This window comes from Sinohyriopsis cumingii, chromosome 3, assembly GCF_028554795.1.
Source record: "Sinohyriopsis cumingii isolate HCF-2022 chromosome 3, ASM2855479v2, whole genome shotgun sequence".
In the NCBI taxonomy this organism is placed as follows: Eukaryota; Metazoa; Mollusca; class Bivalvia; order Unionida; family Unionidae; genus Sinohyriopsis; species Sinohyriopsis cumingii.
In genome coordinates, this window is record NC_142963.1 from 62,769,906 (window position 1) to 62,789,483 (window position 19,578).

A 19,578-nucleotide genomic window follows, 5' to 3' on the forward strand; every position below is an offset into this window, starting at 1 on the left:
TAAGTTCTAGCATAATCGAGTTGTAGTATATGTTGTGTCCAGTAATTTTGGATTGGAACCTAATTCTTCGAATTATTGACTGCAAGTAATTGTTATCTCTGGAAATACCGAATTGCTCTGATACAATTCTTTTATAGAAACATTCACTGGAATTTATAGTGAATTCAAGCCTGGAATTATATTACTGTGATTCAACAACGACTCTTCGCACATCAACACTCTACAAGCTACAACATGCACGACAAGGTCTTCAACTTTGGAGTTAATTTGGACTGCTACTAAATTTTATCAAAGACTTTAAATTATTAGGACTTTTGTTTGTAATTCCATGATTATCTGGGACTTAATTCGTAGTACTGTGAGTTCATTTTAATTACATTTTCACTTTTTATTCAAGGGAAAAAATTGTTTGTTGAATTTTACAAAGTTTGTTGCTTTTCACTCTTTTCTTACTTATTATAAAAACACAGACTCGTAACAATGTATATTCACGTAGCATTATAAAAAGTAATTGAATAAACGTGAACGACGAAGGCAGGTACAGTGTATCACAAGTATTATTGTATAAAAATAAGTTGAAATTAAGTTTACATTAAACCATATGCAAGAGATAAACAAATGGTTTAGATCTATCGTAAGGTTAATTACCCACAGATACGTTCTCATAGACCTGCTTGAATTGCGGTAGTCCTTCAAAATGTGGAATTGACGCACAACCAGCAATAAAGAAACCTGTAAAACAGGAAATAATATATTCCTTTAATGCTGGGTAAAATACACTTATTTTGGGGTGGGGTGAACACATAAATTTTCACAACAAATTCGAATTAGGCCACACAGAGTGTCCAACGTTACTGATAGTAGTAGTAGTAGTAGTAGCAGTAGTAATATTAGTGGGTGATATTCAAAAAGGAAATCCTAAGACCAACTATATATATGATTTCTGGATATCATTATTATCTAAATCGGCAAAAGCTATCAGGACAAATGTTCGTCTTCCAATTAGTCGGCATAATCACATGTCTAATAGTAGTAGTAGTAGTAATATGTGTAGTTGTAGTTGTTGTTGTTGTTGTAGTAGTATAGACATTATGCAAGTTCGAGTTTCTATTGCTTAGCAAAGAAAGCAAAGGCAAGATGACCTATGTTCAATATTTGCCAATAAAGGGTTATCATTGTATGGCTAAGGATGATTCTTGGGACTTTAAAAGTACAAAACACTTAGGCTGCATCGAGGTCAATGGAACATTAAATGTTTCTCCAGTTAAAATCTACATTTAAATCATTTGAAGATTTTCCAGTATCATATTTATTGACTAGACTTATATATATATATATATATATATATATATATATATATATATATATATATATATATATATATATATATATATATATATATATATATATATGTATATATATGAATTTAGTGATGGAGAATAAATGTATTTGGAATGGAAACTTGATCAATAGATCCAACAGCTACAAGTAAAATCGTCGTAGCAAGAAGGCAGGCAATATTTTGAAAGTATGCTAAACCTGAAAAATGACGCATTTAGCATATTAAATAAATTGGGCGAAGGCGAATTTGGTGTTTTTTCTAACTAGATAAATCCAACAAGTCACTACACATTTCCAATACCAACACAAATTTTACAGTACTGAGATGTGTAATTCTTTTCCTCAAGGTTGTGCCACATGTTGAAATTAATTCAGGTCCAGGTTAGATATGTTGACCTCGAAGGAATACCCAACCTACTAAGTTAAATGCAGCTATGTCAATAAGCACAAGCAAGTAAAAATAGAATCAGAACGCCTGTTGAGTCCCATCCAGACTTAAAACCCTGTCATTGCATCGGTATCAACCCAGTAGAGCACATCCACACTTCACTAGGCATCTTTAGCATCGTCGAAGCAAATTCTGGTGATATGATTGATGCAACCGAGACAATATTTGATATTAGTTTAAAAACTAAATTTCTAAAAACACGACCTGATGTGAGACGTGAGATAACTGTACGAACTATTTTACTCATTCTGTGACATCGAATCAATCGCTTTATTGCCAGCTTGAGGAATTTTACAGGGTATTGTAAACCAGTTTGAAACGTGGCTCCAGAAAAATAAGGAAAATCTATGGTACCTAGAGGCACAGCCAAGACGTGATTACCTCGTATTTTATGAATTTTTAAAGCTTAGTAAGAAATGATTGGACACCAAACAAAGGATTATGCTACATGTGGCTAAATGTACTTGCACTAGATTGAAAAAAAAAGATTTCAGCTGGACGAACATAGGTGCAAAAATCAACAAAGAATCCCCGACCAGCTATTATAACTTTTCTAAACTATATGACAAGGAGTATTATGAAGATGTAGAGAAATGAAGAACCAATCCATTGATGTTGTCGATAACGAGGGAAGCGATGCGAATGCAGCGTACAATGAAGCCGTCAACTCATATGTTCGTATTGTGCCCAATTTCTTTGTGTGTCATACAATGACCAGTTTGTATTCTGCCTTAAAAAGGCTATCAAAGACTGGATTTCAACTATTCTAAATTGAAAGTTGGTTATGCTTATGTATTTTGATGAAATTTAAAAAGAATTCGTGTTTGTTCGAAATTACTAAATAGGAATATGGCCAAGGCATTTTAAGGGTTGTAGGAGAGACTAAATTCTGCTAATAGTAAATGTGTTGTGCGAAAACTGAATTTAGTGAATTTAGAAATCATATTTTCATACTACTGTGCTATGGGAAACGTCGAAAATCGTCTCAGATCCTTTTATTTGAAATGGATGTATAAGGTTTGATAGTGTAAGAATTCTCAAAAAGAAATGCATGTGTTATATTTCATTAAGTACGTGCATCTTGTCTCGAATATTAGAAGGAAAGAAATCACGAAATATCGCTCCTCTACCAACATTGTTTTGGTTGTAATGGAATTAGATTCTTATATATTAACTTAGAACTTTATATTTAGATTGGTGTAAATGTCACCAGACTATGAATCCAATCACATAGAAAAGTTTGTATTTTTAGTTATTGAAAATGGAATGGCACATTCGAAAACAAATACCCAGATTATAAAATGATATTGTCTGGTGTTTTTAATAATTATATAAATATATAGTAACTAATCATGACAGTATTATATTTTAAAGCATTCTAGCCATGCTTCATCAATTTAACTTTATACCGGACAGAGAGCTAGCTGACTACGTAATCCTTATCAAAAGGAGATAAATCGTTCTGGAAACAAGCTTCTCAAAATGACGGGGTGAGAAATATTGCTCCTGCTGTTGGCGAGATAAATAAATATATATATATATATATATATATATATATATATATATATATATATATATATAATTGGGTTTTAATGATAATCTACTATTTACACCTATGGTAATGGCGATTTCTTTTCAGTGCTTTAGTAGAGATGTAATGTCTTTTAATGTTAGACATTTTTAAATAATGTTGGCAGATAGGTATGTGTGGAACTTGTCGAAACAACCCGTTGTTTAATCATTTAATACGAAAAGTGAACATTCCAGGTTAGAAAGTTAATACTAAATATAAACCCATGATACGTTTGCAAAAATTATGGTTTGATACAGATTTTCGATACGCTAAATATACTGCTTTGACGCTTCGGTAACTTTAGAAGTTACAAAGGATGACACAATTACTAACAAAATAAACATTTGATCGAGTATAATTTAAAAGTAAAATTTCACAAATATATATATATATATATATATATATATATATATATATATATATATATATATATATATATAAATATCTCACACAGGCATTATGCTCTCACGAGACGAAAATAAATAACAGTATTAAATGTTTCACATGGTATGCATATACTTTAAATTTTAGTGCTTGTAAAGGTCTCGTAGACTACCTTAGGTTGGGGTGGGGTGCTCCTAGTAGTATCTTTAATTATTACAGAAGGCCCACCCTGGCTCGTTTTTTGTTAGAAATTGAAGTATTGATAGAGATGCAAAGCTCCGAGCCCCCAGTCAACGATGCCGACAGTTAAATTACTGAATACACAAAAGGTGAAATTCAAATAAACAACATATGTAATGCCATTCAATAACAGATAGTCCTTCCTGAAATGAAATTCAATGTTCAAAACCCTATCACTCGTCTTTCATCATCTGACTTAGTGTGATAGATTGTCCTCCTGTCCTGTGTTTCTACTCATCTGTAGTATTTCTTGACTAGTACCCAGTTCCTTTTCAGTCCTACAACCACGTACTTCACCCGTCAACTTCTTCCACTTCCGTTCTCTCCTTTTCTTGTCTCCAAGAGACTCGGGACCAACTGTACCAGGGCATTTCCCTTCTCTATCTCATACAGCTCCTCCGGTCGCTAAAAACTGTCAGAAGCTCCTTTGTAATTCCCAGAATTTCGAATGACGTCGGAGTAGCTTATAACTTCCTTATGTAATTCCCGCAAGATGGTTTAGCGACTACTGACGTTTAGTTTCAAGACACTAGATTTAAACTTGTGACTCCAATGGTGGCCACGCCTTGCTCAGTTTAGAGTGGATGTCGATTCACCCATGGTCTACATAATTAGAAGACATTGTCCCCTCCCCGGCAGTCTGTCAAGGTGGATTTACGACCCCCACTTTATGTTCTTTTGAGCCCAACACCGGTAATTCATGCCACTTAACAGTGAATCGCACGCAGCCAAATAAGGTGTCAGTAACAAGTTCCTATGGCCATGTTATATACAACTGGCTTCCCACCCGTCCTTTTCATGTCGGCTTACACTATCATTACGATAGTTACATAAGCCGGCCGGCCAGCCAGCTGTGTACACATCGCTTTGACGCTCATTGTTCGCAAGGCTGACACTCGCAAAATTTATGAAGCGAATAATTAGCCTCATGGTCTAGCATATACATGTAGCAATCTGGCTATTGTTCCTTACTTATAACGTGAGTGCCTTTATTAGATTAGAAATTAAAAATGGAAGAAACAGGTTTTGTTCCAGTAACCATTTCTCCGAAACGGGCCGAGTTAATAAATGCATTATTTTATGTGCGTTACTATCCTAGTTGCTACTCAACTGATGTATTAACTCTAGTATTTAGAAGATGTTTTCGACGTGACCTTAAAATTACAGAGGTATGACTTGCTATTGGTTTTTAGTGAATATTTACAACCATTTATTTTACAGATTCACTTACTGATGGAGGAAGAAAAAGTTATTAGTAGAATAAAGGCAAGTGTTTGTTTTATATATTCAGTTATTAATAACACGTTTACATCATATATATTATATTAATTTGTCAGTGTTTCAAGTATGTTGTGGTAGTGTATATACTATTATTTGTATAAAATGTTTTAAAGCTTTTTTATAGGATGGATAGAAACCTTCTGCGTCATACGTTGAGAAACGATGATGTCAGACGTAATTATAATTATGTGTGTTCATAACATGTATAAGAGGGTGCAAAGTTATTATCAAAACGAAAGTGACTGAGAAACGATTTTAATTTTAACTTGTATTAAGATGCAAAATTGAAATGTACATGCACCAGCCTACTCTTTCCGACATAGATGGAGTCAAGAGGAAGACAGAGTGAAAGGACAGAATACCCTAGGTCAGTCGTGCAAATATTACAAAGTCAAAGTATATGGGTACATAATTAAAACAAAGACAAACATTGTGTTTGATGTTGTCCACTTTCGTGACTTTGTATTGAACATAAATGATATTAGTGAACCAAATAGTTGCTATGTATTTACAGCATAACATAACTATGTGGACAAAGTCTATAGCGTAAACGTGCTACGAAATTGAACAATGAGACCTAGCATATAATACAGACATGTTTTGAGGCTACAACCGCGGTAAACATGATTATTATATACTGAGCATATATATATATATATATAATACCAGTATTACGGGCAACCCTAAGAGATGACAACACGCTTAAGCTAAGCCAACAGCCGATGGCAGTCAAGCTTTGTTTAACCACCACTTCAATGAACCACTGCGCACTATCAACCCGGGTTCTGCTTGATTTATTAAATACAATTGCCTGAAGAAATATTCAGTTTGAACCACAAGTCAGCTTGTAACAAAGTTACAGCATTTTCAAAATAATTCTTTAATTTTAAAGATATCGTTATGATAATTGTCAGACGACATTTTGGGCAGTTTCTCAATTCAATGATATTGCGAATAGTTAGGTTATGTATTTTCTTCCAAAAACTCGTAGTATACGTGATTAAAACACTAGCCGCCCAAGACTGAAAATGGATGCATGTTTGAAAAGTAAATTATCTAGATTGTGAACATTACCTGTCAAAATATGTTTGATACCAAATATATACTTATCCTTAACAATGGATCAGAACCTCTGGTTCACGTGAAATACCAGATATATAAACGTTTTATATGTTATTTTGAATGAACAAATTCCTTGTCTTTCTTACAATGAACTGTGTGGAGCTAATATGATAAATATCATATCTATTTGGATAGTGAAATATTAGTTTCGAGTTATGAAAATACCGTATCACAGACCCCCGAAACATCGTTACAGTCTTTAATTGAAATAGCGTATCGACTGAGACTACTGGGTAAACGGTGTCAGAAATGGATTTGATGAAGTAACGTTAAGATAAGGCGTGGGCAATGAGTAAGTGTTTAAGGTAAAGTTTGTAAAACGACCTAATGATAACATGAATATAATAAGTTTCTACAAGTGTACCAAAGTTGAGTTTTACACGTCTAAATTATTTAGGAGACACACATTCATAGAAAAGAAAAACACTACGCTAAAAGCAGAGACTTTAGCCACTGCCAGAAACAATTTGTACATCTGTGCGTATTAATGGTCCATGTACATGGAATGTTATCCTTTGTCTCTCATCTATGCGTAATCCTTTGTCTCTCATCTATGCGTATATATGATTTTGCAACCAAATATTATAATCTTTCAAAGATGTCAGAATTACTGAATAAAACACATTGCATTTATATTTTTCTATCTTTCGTGTATGTTATCTTTGTTGGAATGCTTATCTTAACTGTGAAGAGCCGCATGGTAATTGTGAAAAATCTATTTTAGACCGTTGATCTCTATTACAAATGAAGATTCTTTTCATTAAAGTACACACAATTACTAATTGAAGCAATTAACAGATTACGGCAACAAAATATAACTTTAAAATAAAATAATCCTTGAAAAATAGAAAGTAATACATTATTTATACTTCTCAATCTATTTATTTGAGTCATTATTAAATTTAATACATTTTGTTTGCTCAAGGATTTGTTTCTTCTTCCTTTCCTAAAATGGATTTTAGAAGCTGTAAACTATAGCGTGTCCTTCACAAAATGGAAAGAAGCATGGTAATAATTTTCTTTAAAGTCCATGCTACTCAAAATTAAATAGTTAATAAAGAATACAAACCTGTGATCACAATGACAATCATGTACGTTGAAAATATACTCTTGAAATCTTTGATGCCCATATTTATCTGTAAATATGAAAACGTGACTGAGCATCTAATATAATATATAAAAAGAAAACACACACACACACACACACACACACACACACACACACACATATATATATATATATATATATATATATATATATATATATATATATATATATATATATATATATATATATATGAGAAAGTGAGAGAAACAGCTATACAGACATGTAGAGAGGGAGAAAAAAAATTAATAGATAGACTGGTAAATAGAATCACAGGCACTCAGAGAACTACAATGGAGTGTACATTATTTATATGCTGGAAATAGGATGACGGGGAGTAGATAAAACATAAGAATCAACATCAAACTCCATTTTTTTGCTTAGAACTTGTCTGTTCAAAATTAGTTGGGGCACAATTTATCACGACCGGGATCTTTTGATAAAAAAATATTGATAAATAAATTCACGCATTGACGAAATACACTGGACAACAAATTTTTACAAAAGTCATGTTACTGAAATAAAATTAGTCAATTCTTATCAATTTTTATGTGCTGAACACGAATATGACAGTCAAATTGCAAAATTGGCTCTAGTTTTTTTGTAATCTGCAAGAAATTAATGTTTACATAACGAAATGCATTCCAATAGTAAAAGGTCAACTGTAATAGCCTACCTATAAAAAATCAAGTCATTGACTACATCTTAGATTTCTTCGCCTGTCTCTTGTACAGCTGTTCGGGAGCATCTCTGAGGAGTGTCCAGCAGTAGTCAGCCAGCATTGTAGTGGACCATTTTCCCTGGTATCTTTGTTCCATTGTTGCGATATCTTGATGAAAACGTTCGCCGTGTTCATCACTAACAATACCAGAGTTGCTAGGAAAGAAATCCAAATGGGAATGAAGGAAGTGAATCTTTAGAGACATATTGCAGCCAAGTTTCTTATACTTTATCAACATGTCTTCCACTAGTTCCTTATAGTTTTCTGCCCTAACATTTCCGAGGAAGTTTGTAGAAACTAGGCGAAAAGCATTCCATGCTTGTTTCGCGTCACCTTCCAGCAAGTTGTTGAACCGGTCATCTTTGAAAAGCTCTCGAATCTGAGGACCCACAAAAACTCCCTCTTTAATCTTTGCTTCGCTGAGTCGAGGGAATTTTTCATGCAGGTATCGGAATGCTGGCAAAGTCCGGTCAATGGCTTTCACGAAGTTCTTCATCAAACCTAGTTTGATGTGAAGGGGTGGTAGCAAGATTTTCTGAGCCTCAACCAGAGCTGGGTGTTGGATATTCTTCTCTCCAATGGCTACATTCTGCCTGTGAGTCCATTCCTTCCTCATGTAGTGCATTTCCCTTGCTCGGCTATCCCACTCGCATAAGAAACACGTATTTTGTATATCCTTGCTGCAGTCCCATTAAAAGGGCAACTACAATGTACCTTCAAATCACCACAGAGGTGCCAGCTGTACTTGTTATACTCAATGGAATTCAGTAGCTGCCTTAAGTTATCGTATGTCTCTTTCATGTGGACAGCATACGCTACTGGAATAGATGGAAGAATGTTTCCATTGTGCAAAAGCACAGCCTTGAGACTCAGTTTCGAAGAGTCCACAAATAGTCTCCATTCTTGTGGGTCATGAGTGATTTTTAAAGCATTCATGAGGCCCTCAATATCGGAACAGAATATCAGATTACTTTCCTTTCTGAAGAAAGGCTCCAATTGCTGGTGGCGCTTTCGATATGCAGTAATTGTGACATCTTCTTCTAGAAGATTCCATTGTTGGAGTCTTGATCCTAGCAATTCTGCCTTGTTCTTTGATAAGTCCAAATCACGAATCAGGTCATTTAGTTCTTCCTGTGTTATTCTGTGTGGGGTTGATGATGCACCACAGTGAAAATCTGGATCACTGCATGCTGATGGACCAGGAGAAGAACAGGTCGACTCACCTTTGTCTTCGTCAGATGAATCAAGAGAATATTCTGCTGGAGGTTCTGGAATAGGAAGTCCCTCACCATGTGGAACTGGTCTCAATGCAGACGGAATGTTTGGGTAGACTATTCTCGACTTCTTTCGCTTCGTTATTCCGCCGGAAAGAGGAGGAACCAAGCAGAAGTAACAGTCATTTAGGTGGTTGCTTGGCTCTCTCCACACCATTGGGACTGCAAACGGCATTGATGACCTTTTGCAATTCAACCACTGTGAAAACTGTGTTGTACATGTAGCACAGCATATATGCGGAACCCAAGGCTTGTCTTGGTCACCAACCTTGCATCCGAAGTAAAGATGATATGCCTTCTTCACTTGAGAATTGATACTTTTCTTCTGGTTGGCAAATGTCACTTCCCCACAAATATAGCAAAAATTGTCCGCGGTATTAACACACTTTCGAGGCATTACTGTTCTTTATTGTACGTAAATGGATAAAATAATAAGTTTTATGTAACAGTAGCTTGAACTGTCTCGCACAACGTCTAAAATATTTTAAATGCTGAACCTATCTGATTGGGCTTTATATAGTACACTGCTTACGTCAGCTTCAGCAGCCGCCTGGCATTAGTATAATAGGCCTACACATGTATAGTACACTGCTGACGTCAACTTACTTCAGCAGCCGCATGGCATTAGTATTGCATTGCATCAGAAAATGATGCAATCAACTGTGGATGATGTGAGCATGATGGTATTATGCAATGTTACATCATTATTCCGGATGTTGCTGCAGTCCTACTGGAGAAATTTACACAGTGAAACATAGAAAATGAGGTATATGAATATCTTCAAAACGAGAGCCAATACAAATTTTTCACGGTTATATTCGTGTTCGGCACACCAAAATACTACAGATTAGGGCCTTTTCAAGTCAGTAATGATTTCACTGTTGACCAGTGATATTAATAAATCTTCACTCACATTATTCATTACAGTCGACGCAGAACACAAAATCATTCGAGCACTCAAGGTAAATAACATTAAGGTTTTAGTTATATATTGTAAAGAGTATTACTCTCAGTTAAGAATTGAAGAATGATAAAAAGAAGGATTTCCTTACAACGGGAACAACATATATAATGCGCTCAATGCGAATGAGGTACCAAAACTCTGAAACCGAAAGTCAGATAAAGGGTTATTTAAATGGTTTTCCTTTTTTTTTAAACGTACTTCCCAAAGGCCGACCGAGATTATATAAGCATGAAATCATGTATATGAAATAAAAGATAAAACAATGAACTTGGTTGCATAAAGTTTCATACTGAAATTCAGTTAGATGTTTAATACTACTCCCTTTGATTCTGAGATGTCGAAACGCCCGTTTGGCTACCTTCTAAGGTTAAAAGAGTAAGTTTATAATAGTTGTGTCATCCACTTTGTACTTTTTCATTGCATACCAACTACACTTAAGTTCTTGGTAAGAACTTGTTCCAGGAAACGCTGTGCTTATATAATAAGGAATCCACCTAGAAATCAACAAACCTGTCATTGGGTGCATCCGAAAGAGACGAAATGAACCAGGAAATACAGTGGATGATTGCATCCCTGAACAACGAAAGAACTAAAAAAGGCATTCTCGCCAGTGAGCCAACCGTTTATGTAGTGACAGATATCAGATTAGGAACAAACCGCGTCAACATATCGCAAACTTAAGCCCAGACCAGCTGTTAGGTTGGTTCGATAAGATCAACCCGCAAACTTAATTCTCGGTTTGGGCTACAACGTCACGCCCGGCAGATCACTGCCAAGATTTCCTTCTGTGTTTTATGCAACGCTATAAGCGATTTTTATATGGACTTGAGCGCCGAATGCAACAACCACAACGGCCGCCTGCTGTCATTCGCTATACCCCTGAAAGTATATTTGCTTCGCAAAGGTCCTTACATTTCGCTAATTGAACACGATGACAACTTTCTCGACCTCCGCGACAAGAGGATTATCTTTGGCCTGTATGTCCGAGACCACGCTTCAACTAATAAAAGACAATAACTCGTGATGGAGATTCGAACCCCAGCATTGCCGATGTGCTTGGAAATCCATCAATTCAACAACTAGGCCTTGAAATGAACTTGATAACGTTCGTAATGAAAGCTCTATCAACAACAAAGCCTGATTCAACTTTGCGAAGGACAGTGGGAAAATTTTTAAAAATAATCTGTAAAAGTTTATTGTCATAAATAAGAAAGTTTAGGAATTATATGGTTTTATTAAAGAGCTAACTAATAGAGTTGATTTTAATAAGCAAATACCTTCCTGCCGAGATCTTACTACTACTAGTACTTCATCCGAAACTAATACGTAGACGGGTAAACAGTCTTATCATGCCTGTCATAGCTGAGTAAACTTTCGGCTCATGTGTAATCATTAGTATTATTGTATTACACTCTATGTATAGTGTGATAGTGTGTTTGCTCTCTCTCTCTCTCTCTCTCTCTCTCTCTCTGAGTGAGTTCTATTAACATGTGATAAAACCGGATACATATCACACTTTATTTCTCAAAATAATCGAAATGCTAATTACTAAGACCGGACGGCATTCTAAAACATCCAGTATTGAGCTCGTGTAACGTAGAACATTGCCCCCCATAGAAAACCTTTTGTTATCCTCCATTTTAATGAACTGCTGTTCAGTCACTTTTGTATTATTTATGATTATTTGATAATACTAAATAATATTTTAATACACTAATGAATAGTCCTTAATTATTAGAAGTAATTCTTAATATTAGATTTTCTTTAATCAATAAACTTGGTCATTATTATAAACAAATTTGATCAATGTTCCGAACTGGATAATGGGTACAAACTTGGAAATTCATGGAAATGCCTTACTGCTTGGAAAGTAAAAGATGGATTCAACAGAGCTCAATGACATAAAGGACTTTGTAATTGATAAGAAATATCCTATAAAAATGCACATATTGAAAGACAAGAAGAGAACTTTCAGACAAAAGTGCAGCAGATTCCATGTTCAGAATGATGTTCTCTTATTTTGAGATAATGTCAATCGGTACGTGTTGTGAATACGAAGAGTTTTCATTCGGATGAGCATGGAGGACACATAGTAATCAACAAAATTTAAATACATCACAATAACTTATCTTGCATAAACGGGGAGCGAGGCGATTTCTACAGCATCTAATTGCAGAATAAAATGTGACAGCTTGTATCCCTATCCCTGTTAAACTTTATCTAGCATTGTTTTAGGATGGCTTTTCCTACTCGTTTAAAATCGCTGCGGTGGCCTATGGAAAACCTTTTGGAATTTATTTATATATTATCCCAATTTAGAAGAACTTCCGCCAAAACGTACGTTTACATAACTTCAGTTTGTTGTTGAAAACAGATGTACTTTAATTTGTCTTTTTCTTTATGAGCTAATGCATTTAAATCTGGTCTCACTTTTTACACTATACAATCCGTAATCTGGTACGCAGTAAAGTATAATACGTGACTCTAAGAAGCGGAAGAAACGGGGGCGGGATAGGGTTGTCAATCATACTGTTCTAAACAATTGAAAATATTTGCCTATTTTTGGGTAACTTCATTTAGCATCTGGATTGATTTCCACCAACAATAAAAAAACCGTATACATCTTTCGGTTGCATTATTTAATCACGCTGATAGAAAGTCTGGAGAAGGCAAGGCAATGAATAGGGAGAGACGGATGAGGGATTCAGACTCTGTAATGTTTTTACTATGGTAAGTTAGGTGCACCACAATTTCAGTCATAATGTAATGAGAGAAACTTCCTTGGCATATCTTTCTGCTGGTAGAATAAAATATGAAATATGCATACTGGAGCTCAAGTCAACGACGTAACCAAATTTAGATTGCATAAAGTTGATAAAAATGGAAATACAGCCATTCATTGTAGTTGTTTACTTTGCTTCGAATGTTGTCGAATTAGATGTCAAAACAATAAGATTTTATCTTTAAGATGCACTCTGCGTGTTGTACTGTCAAACTTGTAACCACCATAGCTGTAGAAAGGTTAATGTGCTGCATGGTGGGGTGAGAGAAAGGCATTAGAAATTTGATGGAACATTTTTAACATCTTGTCCCTTTTAGAAGGGAAGGAGAGAATCCAGTAAATCCTGGGTTAACCCTTTGTCTTCGAAATCTCTTCTTACGGATCTGTACACGACCGATGTACATCATACGAGTAGAAGATGAGTGTGTATCATCATTTAAAAAATGTAAAATAAAAAAATACTGTTTCAAATTTTCTCTAGCTTCTATGATCTTTGCGCCCAGGTCCCCATTTTAGCAACCGCACTGAATCGTGTTTAAGAATTTGAGAATATGTCAACCTTTGCCAGTTTAACTCCTACTTTCAAATTATGGATTCCCCTTTTTGAAGACTATTCAACACCGTGTGATGTTACAATACACATACATGTGTTATATACCATTCATACTGTGGAAACTATCCAATTTTACTTTTAAAACTCAATATTAATACATGAGAATCAATACAGAAACTTTAACAACTTGAGCTTATGATATGCATTTTCACGAATGGCGAGGCAGATATCAACGAGGCTCAAAGCGTTAGGGCAGTGGTTCTTAACCTCTTTTCGTGCCGACCCAGATTAGGTTTGTGATGTTAGCTTCAGATCCATGATATGCTAGCAACCACTTGGGTAGGAAAATTCTAGTTATTAAAGTTGATCCCGGCGATCCACTCAAACAACATGCTACATTAAACCGGCTCCGCGCGCGCACAGGCGTGTGTGTGTGTGATGTCGCCAGATATTATATTCATGGTGATGCGAACTTTATGTGCAACTATTGCTTGTCGTGAAGAGCTATTAAGGACGAAAACTGGTACAAGCCGACTGCAGCGTCCGGGAACGAATATTCCACAGGGGCTCGCTTTTCGTCTTGGGGTACCTTGGAAGGCTAACTTCCAGCTGGATGCCCATTAACTGCATTAAATGCTTTATGGCAGGAATATCCTCCTGTGTTCCTTTTTTGTCCTGGTGAGCCATTGGGAATGGCATCTCAGCGATATAGAGCGAGGAATCACTTTAGTAAAGCACTTCACAAATAAATTGGCGTCTTTACGTTCTTACTGCATGATGTCATGTTTATTTCATCGATCGAAACTTTTGTAATAATTAGTCATGTCGAGTCTATTTTGTACCCGGATAAGATTGGAATGTAAATGTTATCAATATGTAATAACAAGAACATTGTTTTACAAACATGACACACCCCAGATATAATGAGTCGACGATGGGATAGGCTTCACAGTAAAGCAACACATAACACTATTGGTATCATTGCAAACATGATGTTTTGACAACGCAGAAACTTTGTCCCTGAAGTTTTCATTAGTAATGAATGTTCAATGTTTAAACGTTAAATTTCAATTTAGAAAAGAATTTTAGAAGACGAAACGAATTTTTTTAGCTCCATGTTCAAATTTTGAGTTTGTGAATTTGCCTTTTTATTTCAACCTAGAGTTGTCGAGGACCACCAAATAGTATTCACTCGTCTGATAACCGGTAAAATGTTGCTGCAAATATGATCAACTCTATACGTTTAGGTTAATTATAGAGTTAACTGGCTTACGCGATCATAAGGAGCCGTAAAAAAGTCTTTTATATGCAAGAAATCTTTTAAAAAATAATTCGACCGTTAATACTATTAATTTGATTTGTATCATGGTTGGAGATTTTTCTTAATAAGGGCTTGGAGTTGATTGAGATTTGACTTGCACTGTGCTGTATTCCCTGTGTATGCGTAGTGGACACAATGTATGTAAGGGTTGTCCTTTTGTAATGGTCAAAGTTTATGGAACATTACATAATCAGACTTAGTATTTGATATTAGTCCTAATTTGGTATGTAACCAAGAGAGAAAACAATGTATTTCAAGTTAATGAAATGCCGATCGTGGGAAAAATAACCCTAATCAATCAAGGCATGTTTACTGTGATTATAAAATACGTAAGTTACCAGGGATGTTATCTATGTTATCTCGCCGCGATCATGAAAATTCTTTTCTCTCTGACCGAAGAAATGGGCTGTTGATTCAGTATAATTTAACTTCTTTTATCCTGTAATATTAAACCGTCCACAATTATAAATGTGTTCAATGGCTACAAAAAAGACAAAATTTGACATAGAACACCAAATGGTAGCGGCTTATCTCCAAATAGAGAACGTTCTCATGCCATTCATGATAAGCTTAAAATCATTTTTTGATACAATAAATACATATCTTGGATCAAATGACGCCACTGATGTGATTGATTTGTCCCGTTACAAATTATGAACTAAGCCAGGTATGACAAGGTGCTCGCGATGTTACCATTCATGTGATACAAAGAAAGAAACACACTCCGATTTTGGATTTGATATGATAACGTGTAAAATGTCACATAAGTTAACCACATCATCTTATAACTTCGTATTATGTAAGCGCACGATTCATTTATTTCTAATCCAGTCTCATTTGAAAATCATTTTTTTTGGTTCCAAAATGACAATCGTTCGTCATATGATAAATATGACCCCAGTCCTGATAACTCTTCTAATTTGCATTGATAAAAAAATGTGTTGATTCACTTCATTATTCCGCTTGTGAATGCTTGCATAAGTTTAAATTAGCTTATGTTTAGAAGACTTGTTTGTGTAAAAAAAGCTATTAAGGACGAAAACTGGTACAAGCTGACGGCAGCGTCAGGGGACGAATTTTCTAAAGGGGTTCGTATCTCGTCTCGGGGTACCTTGGAAGGCTAACATCCAGCAGGGGTAGCGTTAACTACTTATAGTACTGTATGGCAGGAATATCCTCCTGGGTTCCTTTTTTTTTCCTGATGAGCCATTGGGAATGGCATATCAGCGATATATAGCAAGGACTCACTTTAGTGAAGCACTTCACAAATAAATTGGCGTCTTTACGTTCTTACTGCATGTTGTCATGTTTATTTCATCGATTGAAAAGTTCGTAAAAATTAGTCACATCGAGTCTATTTTGTACCCGGATAAAGTTGAAATGTAAATGGTATCCATAGGTAATAAGAAGAACATCGTTTTACTAACATGACACGCTCCAAACATAATGAGTCGACGCAGGGATAGGCTTCATAATAAAGCAACACATACACTACTGGTATCTTTGCAAACATGAGGTTTTGGCAACACTGAAACCTTGTCTCTGAATTCTTGATTAGTAATAAATGTTCAACGTTTAAACGTTGAATTTCAATAATAAAGAATACTAATTCAAGAAGACGACACGAATTGGGTAGCTCCATAATCTATTTACGAGTTTTTGAATTTGCCTTTGTATTTCAACCTAGATTTAGCGAGGACCACCAAATAGTACGTATGTCTAACCCTTTATGTTTAGAAGACTTGTTCGTGTAAAAAGACTTTCAGAACTACAGTCTTTGATTAAGGTTCTGGTATATGTTTTCAATATAAGTAAGTCAACAATGAAAAGACTGAAATAATAATTCTTTCTCTTTCTCTCTTTCTTGGATGAAGAATGAAACATTTTGCATTCCGTCAGAGCCTAGTTAAAAACATTCAACATGTACAGAGTTTTGTAACTTTATTTTAATGATATTTTATAAATTGTAAAATCATTAAGACCAAAATGAAATAATATAACTATAGCAACAATGGAAACGCTAGTTTTTGTTTTCTTTCTCTCTCTCTCTCTCTCTCTCTCTCTCTCTCTCGTATGAAGTATGAACTATTCTGCAATCTGTCAGAATCTAGTAATACAATGTAACATGTACACAGTTTTGTTACAATATGTTTAGCTGTAAGTCCGATCATACGATCCGAAACGTGTAACTTTGTAAAATGTAACAACACCTAGACCAAAATGAAATAAGTCCTAAGTAACAATGAGAAAGTTAGCCCCCCCATCCACCCCCTTCACTCTCTCTCTCTCTCTCTCTCTCTCTCTCTCTCTCTCTCTGATACCTTATTTATGAACATCACTAACAGACAATTACTTACCTGAAATTTAGTTGACCTTTACGTTGATGTTGGTAGCTAGCCACGAATACCTTCGTCGCTTCTAGCGGCAAATACCTTTGAGGAAAAATGTGTTATTTGTGAGGTCTGTCTGTTTGCCTCAAGTAGTTATCAGTTTTCTAAATACATGACTCATCAACGCATTGTCCTATACTAGTCTTTGGCCGACGATTGCTGATAACACAATTATAATTCACCAAGTACGTCTTCTTGATACTGATTACATCGATTTAAGTAGCGTCCTCGCTCGCATAACAGACTGGGCCAGTAATTCAGTGCATCATCAATACAGATTTAGACTTACCAGGAGGTCACATAACCAGGGGAAATTACAATAATATTTTTTAAAGAGGCATTGAATAGGACCAGGCGTGTTTGGTTTAAATTTAAATAGCAGTATCAGTAGAAGAGTGGGACGATATAGGGCCTTAATGTTAAATTTGGTGGGTTGTCCCTACGGATAAGGTGAATTTAACATGCGTGGTACTGTATAGCGATAAGGGATATTTAAGTTAGTGACGATGGATTTCGACTGTCTATGGACAAGGGGAATTTAACATGAGTAGGACTGTCTAGTGACAATGAGAATGTAACATAACGATATGGGAAAGGGACTGTATAGCTACAAGGGAAATTGAACATAGCGACAACGGATTGGGCTTGTCTACGGACAAGAGGAATTTAACATATGTGGGCCTGTCAGTAGTAAGGTGGGGCACCCTAGGGACAATGGGACTTAGCATTAAAAAGACCCCTGGGCAACTCTAGGGACAATGGAAATTTAACATGGAGAAAAATCGTGGGTTACTCTAGGGACAATGGGAATTTAACATAGAGTTTGGGTCTGTCTAGGGACAAGGGAAATTAACATGGGGAATAGAGTTTGGGCTTTTGGGATTTTTTTTTTTTTTAAATTTTTTTAAATTTAAATTTAAATTTAAATTTAAATTTAAAAAAAGGGGTAGGCAATGGAAAGGCTATCTCTTTTCGAGAAATATGGCTGGCCCTGAAAAGGGCCTTTGGGTTAACATAAATGGTACCGCATTGGTCTTCTTCTTGTCCTTAGGCTACGTCTCACTGTTGGTCCGTAAATCAGCACTCTTTTCAGGCATCCTTGTCTTTCTACGTAGATCCTACGTATCCACAGGCTGGTGTTTGTCCTGTGGACAACGGTCCACTTGGATCGGACATACATGGGTATGTCCGTCCGGAACATCATGGAAGACACAAGCGTAGAAGATTGCACATCGGTCCACATCTTGAAGCGACGAGAACAGGTGAATCAATGCACTGAACTGCGCTTATTTATAGGTAGAGGCAGGATTGAAACGGATTGAGTTCATTCACCAATCCAAACACGCGTTACAAAATTCAGTCAGCCCGCATCCAATCCGAAGAGAGTAGTCTGTGACGTCAGTTGGTCTATATAGATTCGCTAGCGCTTGTGTGCAGTCAATCTATGCGACAGTGATTCAACATGACGGAAACTCAGAAAACGATCCATTGGGGTGCACCAGCAGGGGAGACTGCCCAAGGGAACCCGGACTTACTTTCAGAAGAGGTACATTGGGATTTTGTGGATTTTCTTACCTCGCAAGAATTTGTTCCGGAACCTTCGTTACCTTCTTCATTACCGCAAGTGGAGAATTTTAGACAGAGACAGAAAGAAGAATTGGAGAAATTTATGCAACGACAAAAGGAAGCGGAACAAGCTTTTCTCCTACAGCAACAGCAACAGCAACAAGAAGAGGTAAGAAAAAAACAACAGCAGCAACAGCAAGAAGAAGTAGCAGCAAAGAAACAAGAGGGCGAAAATCAAACGGCTACGGTACTGTTGGACATTTTAGCGGAGTTAAGAAGTCTGAAACAAATGTATCAGACTTCTTTATCACGACCGAAGAGAATACGACCTTCCCGAGCTAAACACGCTAACCCTGTGACTAAGCCTGTCGTACCACCCTTAGTGATTTCAACCCAATCATCAGAAGTAGGCCTTGGCCGTGGCAAAGGCTTAAGGCAGTTAAAGTTGATTGGTTAAACTCACCCCTACACCAAAATAAAAAGGCCCTTTTCAGGGCCACCCACATTTCTCGA

General features: G+C 36.0%; 1 protein-coding gene across 1 annotated transcript in view; it reads right to left on the reverse strand.

Moving 5' to 3' along the window:
• LOC149802974 (protocadherin beta-16-like) overlaps window positions 1-17,726 on the reverse strand; it is a 43,778-nt gene extending 26,052 nt beyond the window's left edge. Inside the window, exons 1-3 of the mRNA XM_089951329.1 lie at window positions 17,467-17,726; window positions 7,459-7,525; window positions 649-732 (exon numbers count right to left, since the gene is read on the reverse strand). Coding sequence (XP_089807455.1) covers window positions 649-732; window positions 7,459-7,519 — 145 coding nt within the window. The 5' untranslated portion in view covers window positions 7,520-7,525; window positions 17,467-17,726. The remainder of the gene's footprint in view (window positions 1-648; window positions 733-7,458; window positions 7,526-17,466) is intronic.
• Between the last annotated feature and the right edge of the window lie 1,852 nt (window positions 17,727-19,578).